The following is a 9,973-nucleotide window of genomic DNA, read 5'->3' on the forward strand; positions in this document are numbered from 1 at the left end:
GGAACAGAACTAGAACAGAACTGGAACAGAACTACAACAGAACTAAAGGAGAATCTATAATAAAAAATTTTGTTACTTTGTAAGAAACGACTCCCACTTGTCAAATTAAGTCATCGTCTTCAACTGATATAATAAAATTTGCCATAAATTTTGTGCCTCCCAAAACAAAGTTCATCACAAACTAAATGGGTATAAATATGTATGTATGTATTTGGTAACCTTACAGGTAATAACTTTTCATTAACCATAAACTTAAAACCACAAAAAACAAACAAAAAACTTTTAGAAAGCAACAATGGATGCATATTGAAATGGAAATACATGAAGAAAAATGTCAACAAAAAGAAAAAAAAGTATGTGTGGATGTAGGTACATCTGTATGTAATAATAAATGTAAAAAGGCCGGATGAGGAAAGGAAAACATGATTCATTTAATATATTTATATGCATATAAAAAATTAAACAATTACTCACCTAGAACAATTTTACTAAATAATCCTACAGTAAAAATAGCAATTTGACTGCAGATGAACCAGAGACCATTAGGATTTTTTAATCTCTCAAATACCCAATCGATATTATAGGGTATATGAACCGGTTTTGTTGCTGTTGTGGAAGTTGTTGCTGCTGCTGATGCTGCTGCTACAGGCATTTCTGATGTATGTGAAGGTTGTTGCAAATGTTTTAATTGCATTTTTTGATAAGACTCTTCCTTGGTGTATGAGGAAAATACTGATGATGTTGATGTCTTCATATTGTTGCTTTTGGAACAATATTGTTGTGTTGCTGATGTTGTATTATCATCAACAATTGTTTCAGCTTGAGTATGTTTACGCAGTGTTTGTTGGTGATGTTGATGCTGGACGTGATACTGGGGGCGGAGAGAAGTATTTGTTACTTTTGATTTCGTTTCTTTTTTTTCTTTTTTTGTTTTCACTTTACATTTGTGTTTTTTTAAAACAATTACAGCACAAAGATTAAACAAATTAAACTTAAATATATTTTGTTGTTGTTTTTTTTTTTTTTTTTTTTGCAAAAATATTACATTATTTGTACTATAGTTTTATTATACACACGACGTGGTATTTCTTATAAAAATATCATTATTTAAACTATTTTTTGTTTGTTTTTTATGAATTTTAATTTTTATTTGAGCTTTTCTTTGTGTTTCAAAGGATATGCTATTAGTTAAGCAGCTAGTTCTGTACTCTTAAACAATTTTCTTTTTCTTCCTTTCTTTCTTTGTTGTCATCGGATGATGACAAAAATAATACTAAAACTGCATTCAAATATTTTTCATTCAAACGTCACTAAAAACAAAACTATTTCAATGCCTGCACTCAGCGAAATTTTTAAAGCTTTATTGTGTTAATAAGGAAATTATATTTTAATATATTTTTACACACATTAATTTGTTTATAATTTATTAAAAAAAAATGTTAAGAAAAATTCACTGAGTGTATAAAAATCCACTTATATTTTCCTACTTAACATAAGAGTCAAGAGTTTTAGCTATGAAATGCGCATATAAAATAAGAAAAATCCCCCAAAGAAGAGCATTTAAAAGAGAAAGTGTAAACCTTTTAAGAGCACCACTAACACCACTAAAGAAAATGTTGAATATTTCAGGAAGTATAAAACATTTAATGTGCTTTCAAAAATTTACTTATTTTTTTTATAAATTAATCATACGTCATGTCGCACCAGCCGAAAAATAAAATGTGTTTTACTTATTTTTAGAAAAAATTTAAACTTTTATCTTAAAAAAAACTAATTTGTTAATGATTTGTTGAAATGTTAAACTTAGTATTTCCTTTGACAATCATAATTCCAAATTCGTATTCATTTTAATTGTTCTATATACATTTATATAACCGCTCTACAGACACGACACGACTAAACGGTGGGAAGTGATGACAACAACTGAAATATTCGGCCACTGACATGAATAGCAAAAAAAAAAAATTGCTTCACATTGGTTTACATTAAATTGCTACTCAATTTATATAGAATACTTTAAAAAAATATTATAATAGGTAAAGGTTAAATTAAACAAAATGTGATGCGATTATAAACTATTTCATTTATTTTTCTCATTTCCACATTAAATGTGGAGGAATTTCAAAAAGCACAAAAAATTGAACTAAACTAGAACTGAACCAGAACTAGAACTGAACTAGAACCGAACTAGAACCGATCTAGAACTAGAACCGAACTAGAACCAGAACCGAACTAGAACCGAACTAGAACTAGAACTAGAACTGAACTAGAACTGAACTAGAACTGAACTAGAACTGAACTAGAACTGAACTAGAACTGAACTAGAACTGAACTAGAACTGAACTAGAACTGAACTAGAACTGAACTAGAACTGAACTAGAACTGAACTAGAACTGAACTAGAACTGAACTAGAACTGAACTAGAACTGAACTAGAACTGAACTAGAACTGAACTAGAACTGAACTAGAACTGAACTAGAACTGAACTAGAACTAGAACTGAACTAGAACTGAACTAGAAACTGAACTAGAACTGAACTAGAACTGAACTAGAACTGAACTAGAACTGAACTAGAACTGAACTAGAACTGAACTAGAACTGAACTAGAACTGAACTAGAACTGAACTAGAACTGAACTAGAACTGAACTAGAACTGAACTAGAACTGAACTAGAACTGAACTAGAACTGAACTAGAACTGAACTAGAACTGAACTAGAACTGAACTAGAACTGAACTAGAACTGAACTAGAACTGAACTAGAACTGAACTAGAACTGAACTAGAACTGAACTAGAACTGAACTAGAACCGAACTAGAACAGAACTAGAACAGAATTAGAACAGAACTAGAAAAGAACTAGAACAGAACTAGAACGGAACTAGAACAGAACTAGAACAGAACTAGAACAGAACTAGAACAGAACTAGAACAGAACTAGAACAGAGCTAGAACTGAACTAGAAAAGAACTAGAACAGAACTAGAACGGAACTAGAACAGAACAGAACTAGAACAGAACTAGAACAGAACTAGAAAAGAACTAGAACAGAACTAGAACGGAACTAGAACAGAACTAGAACAGAACTAGAACAGAACTAGAACAGAACTAGAACAGAACTAGAACAGAACTAGAACGGAACTAGAACAGAACTAGAACAGAACTAGAACTGAACTAGAACTGAACTAGAACCGAACTAGAACAGAACTAGAACAGAACTAGAACAGAACTAGAACTGAACTAGAACAGAACTAGAACAGAACTAGAACAGAACTAGAACAGAACTAGAACAGAACTAGAACAGAACTAGAACAGAACTAGAACAGAACTAGATCTGAACTAGAACTGAACTAGAACTGAACTAGAACTTAACTAGAACTTAACTAGAACTGAACTAGAACTGAACTAGAACTGAACTAGAACTGAACTAGAACTGAACTAAAACTGAACTAGAACTGAACTAGAACTGAACTAGAACTGAACTAGAACTGAACTAGAACTGAACTAGAACTGAACTAGAACTAAACTGAACTAGAAAAAGGTTTATAAAATTTTTCACATTAATTCTACAGTGTTCAATCCATTGTATGACCTACACTCCAAAATTTAAACTCTTATTGGGCCATTGAGAGTAGAACTGAACTAGAACTGAACTAGAAAAAGGTTCATAAAATTTTTCACATTAATTCTACAGTGTTCAATCCATTGTATGACCTAAACTCCAAAATTTAAACTCTTATTGGGCCATTGAGAGTAGGGTACCATATGATCGACAATCTCCTCTACATATTTTTTTTATTTTCAATTCAGTTGGTCTGTAAACATCATTAAATTTCTAATTTGTTAACCTTAGCTGTTGCTACAAACTCAAGGTAGTGTAGCCTAACAACTGGTGCACTTTTTTATAATTCGCATTGCATTTTACAATCCACAATGTAATGCAAATAAAATTTACGCATTTTTATTACTAAATCGATTTTTTGCCATTTGAAAATATTACTAAAACTTACCTTTGGATTAGTGTACCTCAAAAATTGTCCCATGCTTTGTCTGGAGACTAGATCAAAACGTTGCATATTTGCAGTAGTATTTCTCCAACACAGAGATAACATGTTTAATTTTATGCTTACTTTCCCCTAAACGATTATTTTAATTTTTTATTAATTATTAAATACTTTTGTTAAATTTCACTATAGATATGTTTATGTTAATTAATTATATTTAGCTGGTTGTTATTTAAGCGGCCTTTTTCTTGCTGCTGGTGAACACTAAACAAAATAAAAACACGCCACTTTATACGTTCCACTAGAGGAATTTATGTTTGGTTTGTAAATATCCTAGTAGCGCATGCCTAGAAATGTTTGGTTTCTGTTACAAAATTACATAAAATTTATGAATTATTAAAAAAAAAGACGAAATGCTTACAAATTAGAAAAGGCTGTAAATAATAACAAAAAAGTGAAAACTAAACAGCTGACATTTTGACAATTCTTTGGCATAACATAGTAGGGTTATTAGTTTAGGATGAATGCCGTTAAAAATGAAAATAAAAACAAATTAAATGACATTTCGTTTATTTACGATTTGTTGTTGGCTGGAATGTTTTTGGTAATTTTTGTATTTTTTATCCATAAATTTTTTGTTTTAATATATTTTAAATTTCTGTTTATTTTAAAAAAGTTTTGGAATCGTCCCACTGCCTCGGCTAGACAATCTGCTTTGCGCTGCCGAGAACGTTTGGAACAAGATTTTATCGATAAATTAGATAGTTTGCATGATGGTGCTTTACGTACTGGTTTGGTGTCCCAAGAGGATTTAAAAGAGGCCTATTGTAAGTCTCGTCATATAGAACAAAGACCAAATCGTGTTAATATGTGGTATACATTTGGCATAATGGCTTTTGTTATGCTTCTAACACCCATAGTCTACCATATACTAACATTCATCCTGGGTATAAAGTGTTTTTTACCCAATAATAATTTAGTTTGGGAGGCGACACGACCCATCAGTGATTGCAGCTATTGCCGAGGAGTGCAAGGACCTTTGGTTTTGAAAAATATGACCCGGGAAGAATTTGCACCATATGCTTATTCCTCTTTACCGATAGTTATTAAAAAGGCCGTAAGTCATTGGCCGGCAGCTAAACTTTTAAATTTAAAGCTATTAAAGAAAATCTATGATAACCATCCCGGTTCTTTGGATGAAGATTGTAATTTTTTACATTTTCATTCTGATCTCAAATCGATAAGGGATGTTTTCAATATGCCCGAAGAAAGAGCTAATTTAAGCAGTGGCTCCAGTTGGTATGTTGGTTGGAGTAATTGTCATCTCGGTGTTTTGGATGATTTGAGGAAACTATATGGTAGGCCTCATTTCTTACCGGCAGATGCTGAAATGTCCAATATGGATTATGTGTTTTTAGGTTATGAACTGGGTTCTTATATGCACGTAAGTTGTGTGTGTGTTAGGATTTGCTATTGACATTTTGAAATTAATGACCGTTTTATTAATTTAGATGGATCATATACACCGTTTGATGTGGCAAGCCCAATTAAAGGGCAATAAAAGTTGGCTGTTGGCGCCAACACCTGAATGCGATCAAGTTTGTAATACTTTCTCTTTTGTTGCCGAGCCAGGAGATGCTGGTATGTATGCTTTTCTAGTTTTTATACAATTTATCACTATAATCGGAAAATAAATCTTAAAGTGTTACCAATGTGTCGGGATCACTTTCTGGTTGGGTATATAAACCGTAGGCGAAAAATACAGGCTTCAATTTTTAACATAAATGGATGAAATACGGTACATATGAAATTTTTAACTTCAGGACGAAGCCTTTTCAAAATAGATTAAACCAGTCCATGATTTCGTATAGCCTTCATACAAGTATCCTCTGTAAATAATATTGGTCGCTCATAAATATGTAGACAGAGTAGTTTTAAGGATCAAGAAAAAATCTTTGGTCTAAATCGAAAAATCTGATCCCATTAAGTTCACGTTAAAAACTACTTTATATTCAATAATTCTTATAGATTATGTCCTTTTGGTTTTTTGGAACACTGTAGTCGGTTACTCAGATAAAATTGTACTTACGTTTGGTTCATAGCTAAGCCATGGCACCGTAGAAATACTTTTTTCAAAAATCAGGCAAAATTAATAATAGACCATAATTCGAGGTATTTAGACAACTAGGGTGTAGGGTGCAATATGGTTGGTCATTGCCGACTATGGTTTTTTATTACATTAATTAAAAATTTAAATATTTTTCTTTTTAGTATTAATTGACACTCGCTTTTGGTATCATGGTACATCTATACCTAAAGGAAAATTTACGTTAACCATACAATCCGAATATGGTTAATTTGGCATCATGTGTGCTTTTTTCGAAATAATTTTTTCATTATTTCTAAATATTTAAATATTTTTAAGACTGAATTGTACGAATTTATGGTGTGTCAATAAACAGTTTATTTGTTTAAAACAATTACAATAAATTAAATTAAAAAATTACGGTAATTTAAATTTAAGAACAGAAAATAAATGACTTTTCAATAAGTGGACCAGTCACTTTTAGTCTATGTTAAAAAAAAACAACTGGCAACTTTACCAGAAACCTTGAATATGGCAGCTCTCACAACAGCTGAGAGTATTAATTTTTAAGTGAGATTTTGTAAATTAGCGTGCGGATTTTTCCTTTTTATAATTTTTCAATAAAAACTAAAGATCCTAGTGATTAAATTAAAATGTCTGGACACTTCAGACCACCCACATCAGCCCATGTATTGCGCAAACTAAAACAAATTACCCTGCCCAAGGAAAACGCGGTCTATATGACCAATCGTAATCCACGCAATTTGGAAAAATTACGTATTGGTTATAAACCTGATGGCTATCACTTGGAAAAGCCTGGACGCTCTTTCTGGCATAAGCTGGAGGTAAACATAAGTGGACGTTATGTTAGTGCAGAAGTAAAACATTTCGAAAATGGACCAGTAATCAGTGCCTCTACCGCCGAATGGGCCATCAAAAAGCAACTGTTCAAAACCAAAGATACAGCCGCCTTTATAAACTTGGCTAGAGTGTTAGCCAATCGTTGTCAACAATCGGGCATAACAGAAATGCTATGTACTATAGAAGCAGTGCCGGGAGGCAAATTGCATAAATTTCTTAAAACTGTAGAAGAAAATGGTGTTGTACTAAAAGAAGCCCCCCGTTATGTACACCCTAAACCTTGGGATGCTGAGAGACCCGAAAAGCCTTGGGAAATATTGGAGGAAGATTTAAAAACCCCTGCCAGTAAATAGTTTAATGTATAGTAATGTAATAGAACACTTAAACATAGTTTTTGTTTTAATAAATTCTTTCGAAATTTATTTCTGGTGTATTTTTATTATTTTCTTTTTGCACATTTTTTTTAAACTTAATACAATAATTTTAGCTAAATTTATTCGTATTTGTGTTTGATGTCATTCCAGAGTTTCTGCAAAAGATAAAAAAAAATTGAATATTAATACATTGACAATTACATAATAAACAGAAAGTGGGCATATGAATTATTTGCTTTTAACTTACGCCTTTGTTGGCAGACACGAAAATTTGATCGGAAATCACATCAAATGCGCGTTCAAAGAAGAACACTGAACCCATAATGGCTACAGCATAGGTGGAAGTTCTTTTGAACAAAGTATTGTAGATGATTTTCATGACGGAATCGTTTTTTTACACCAAAAATAAAAATTTAAGACTCGCAAAAATTTCCTGCGTGTTGCACAGCACAAAAAGATTATTTTCCAAGTGTCAAAATTAATAATCATTCACAATAGTTTTTTTTTTGTATAGAGTAGCCGGAGGATAAAATTTGCACTAAGAGGTAACAAAGCTGCCAGATGGTATTTTTACTAATGAAAATATATGTTTCAAAAGTGTATTAATACAATTTGTATATTTCTTTACATTTTTTATAGCTTTCTTTATACTATGAATTTTTTATAAAAATAATACATATACATATTTTCTTTAAAATAAAATCATTTTATTTTTTGTTAAAACACTTATTAAACTTGCATTTATTTTAAGGATGGCAACACTATTTACATGCTCTTTTTTAACGTCATCACATGTCATTTTTTTCCACAGCAATCCGTTAGCTCTCTTCTTTTTTTCTTCTATTGTATCTTTTAGATAGATTTTATTTTTCACAGACTCCACGACATTCCGGTTACTTTGTGGTGATAGCATTAATTTGTTCTTGCTGCAGAAATTATATTTCCATATTTTTTCTCTTAAATATTTAACAAAATTTAAAAGCATCACAAAATGGTCGAATTAACTGGCAGCTCCTCACCTTTTCAACAAAGTATTCCCAATTTGGTCTTCTATGTGCCTGCCGTAGTAGTCTTTGGGTTGGCTGGTAAGTGTTCTTTTTTTTTCCTCATTTCCTGAGTTTGTTTTTTGTTGTTGTAGCAACTTTCTTTGGTGATGTGGAACGAATTAGAAAGCATTTCATTGTAGTACTAATAACTCTACCAACTCTATTGCACACAATATTGATAATGAACAAAAAAAATATGAAAGCATCCCAAAACTAAGCATGTTTGTTTTCCAATAATTGATGTGTAGTTTTTTTTATATGTATGTTTTCTTATTATTTTAAAGTTATTAAAACTTTTATATATGTACCACCATTATGAGTTGTAGATTTTTACAATTCATTAAATATTTTAAAATTTTTTAATTTTTTTGATTATTAGGATTAAAAGTAGTAGTTCCTTAGTTAATTTTTAATTAACTGTTATTTATCATTCTTTAAAGGTATTAATTGTTTATATTTGTAGATTTAATTCGTTAGTTTTTAATTCATTTATTTAGTCAATAGTTCATATAAGGCAGTCATTGACTAGTCCATAGACAGCTCCGTAGACTAATCCATAGAATAATCAACAGCCTAGCCAATGACTACTCCATATACTAGTCAATAGACAAGTGTATAGAATAGTTCATTGACTATTCAATACACTAGTCAACAGACTAGCCAAAAGTATATCGAAAAGCTAATAAACTAGCCAATAGACTAGACCATGAAGTAGTCAATATAATGTCCAATAGTCTAGTCCATAAGCTAGTCCGTAGGTAAGACCATAGACTAGTCAATAGACTAGTTCATATACTGGTCCATAAACTATTTAATAGTTTAGTCAACAGACTAGCTATTAGACTAGTTAACAGAAAAGTCAACAGACTAGCCAAGATCTTGTCAAGTTTTCCATTTTGAACCCCATTTTTTTTTATTTTTAATTCATTTTGATATAGGAATCAATAAATTTAGAAATAAAAGCTGAACTTTAAATTTTCGTAAAGGATTTTAAAACTTTAAAACATTCTCTTTTTTACCATGACGCCACAGAAATTATGAAAAAAATCTATTATTCTCCAAGCATCAAAAGTTTGATTTCAAATCTATCAAATTTTGTCATCAATTATACTTATTTGCTAAGAACTAATTTGATTTTTCTAGAACGCAACAACAGTTTGTTGATATTTCCATTTCTCTCTTTAATATGGTAGAAATCTATGCTAATTATAGCATAGACAAAAACCTTTAGTCTTAAAGAAAACCGAAATTTAAAGCAAATATAGAAAAATAACAAAATTATCAAAAAAAAAAGAAAAATATCATGCAAAATTGCATCCTATAAGATTGTTCACCATAAACTAAGGTTCTTTGCCATATACATATGTATGTATTAATAACAAACATATGTATGTATAAGAGTGTAAACAACTATACAATGTGTTCCCCAAATTGTATATAACTTAAATTGTAGTCAAATGTATAACCCTGCTCTATTGCCTAATCCCTATAGAAATGCCTCCCAATATAAATTGATAATACCTGTATACATAGTAGTATGTGTGTCAGTTAATCTTATCAGAGCTCAATATTTCTTTATATATTGTAGTATTCCATTGATAAACCAC

The 9,973-nt window shown here is 30.8% G+C and overlaps 5 protein-coding genes and 1 long non-coding RNA gene across 7 annotated transcripts; 3 read left to right on the top strand and 3 right to left on the bottom strand.

The window, feature by feature from the left end:
• Positions 1 to 451: 451 nt before the first annotated feature.
• On the bottom strand, positions 452 to 4,481 carry LOC119615842. Of its 2 annotated transcripts, XM_037971827.1 has the most exons (3): positions 4,421 to 4,481; positions 4,006 to 4,346; positions 452 to 871 (listed from the first exon to the last, which is right to left on the bottom strand). In XM_037971827.1, the coding sequence occupies exons 2-3, from the start codon at positions 4,105 to 4,107 to the stop codon at positions 467 to 469; spliced, it is 507 nt and encodes a 168-aa protein (XP_037827755.1). In that variant the 5' UTR covers positions 4,108 to 4,346; positions 4,421 to 4,481; the 3' UTR covers positions 452 to 466. The 2 variants fall into 2 exon arrangements, with proteins under 2 accessions (XP_037827755.1, XP_037827757.1); XM_037971829.1 differs by lacking the exon at positions 4,421 to 4,481 and having other exon boundaries at positions 4,006 to 4,380.
• Positions 1,013 to 2,019, bottom strand: LOC119615843. Its single transcript, XR_005232474.1, has 2 exons — positions 1,581 to 2,019; positions 1,013 to 1,310 (listed from the first exon to the last, which is right to left on the bottom strand). It is a non-coding gene; the product is annotated as an uncharacterized LOC119615843 (long non-coding RNA).
• A 20-nt stretch (positions 4,482 to 4,501) lies between the features above and the next one.
• On the top strand, positions 4,502 to 6,479 carry LOC119615844. Its single transcript, XM_037971830.1, has 4 exons — positions 4,502 to 4,603; positions 4,676 to 5,443; positions 5,511 to 5,640; positions 6,271 to 6,479. Exons 1-4 carry the CDS (start codon positions 4,520 to 4,522, stop codon positions 6,354 to 6,356), a joined length of 1,068 nt encoding a protein of 355 aa, XP_037827758.1. The 5' UTR covers positions 4,502 to 4,519; the 3' UTR covers positions 6,357 to 6,479.
• A 146-nt stretch (positions 6,480 to 6,625) lies between these two features.
• Positions 6,626 to 7,368, top strand: LOC119615845 (39S ribosomal protein L18, mitochondrial). The gene has a single exon (XM_037971831.1). It carries the CDS (start codon positions 6,739 to 6,741, stop codon positions 7,297 to 7,299), a length of 561 nt encoding a protein of 186 aa, XP_037827759.1. The 5' UTR covers positions 6,626 to 6,738; the 3' UTR covers positions 7,300 to 7,368.
• LOC119615847 (cytochrome b-c1 complex subunit 9) lies at positions 7,338 to 7,864 on the bottom strand. The gene is made up of 2 exons (XM_037971833.1): positions 7,568 to 7,864; positions 7,338 to 7,475 (listed from the first exon to the last, which is right to left on the bottom strand). The coding sequence occupies exons 1-2, from the start codon at positions 7,697 to 7,699 to the stop codon at positions 7,440 to 7,442; spliced, it is 168 nt and encodes a 55-aa protein (XP_037827761.1). The 5' UTR covers positions 7,700 to 7,864; the 3' UTR covers positions 7,338 to 7,439.
• Positions 7,865 to 8,120: 256 nt separating this feature from the next.
• On the top strand, positions 8,121 to 8,694 carry LOC119615846. Its single transcript, XM_037971832.1, has 2 exons — positions 8,121 to 8,405; positions 8,459 to 8,694. The coding sequence occupies exons 1-2, from the start codon at positions 8,312 to 8,314 to the stop codon at positions 8,581 to 8,583; spliced, it is 219 nt and encodes a 72-aa protein (XP_037827760.1). The 5' UTR covers positions 8,121 to 8,311; the 3' UTR covers positions 8,584 to 8,694.
• Positions 8,695 to 9,973: the final 1,279 nt, after the last annotated feature.

The sequence above is a fragment of the Lucilia sericata genome, unplaced genomic scaffold, assembly GCF_015586225.1.
Source record: "Lucilia sericata isolate MDLA Ls3-8-SP2 unplaced genomic scaffold, ASM1558622v1 Contig008794F_arrow, whole genome shotgun sequence".
Taxonomy (NCBI): domain Eukaryota; kingdom Metazoa; phylum Arthropoda; class Insecta; order Diptera; family Calliphoridae; genus Lucilia; species Lucilia sericata.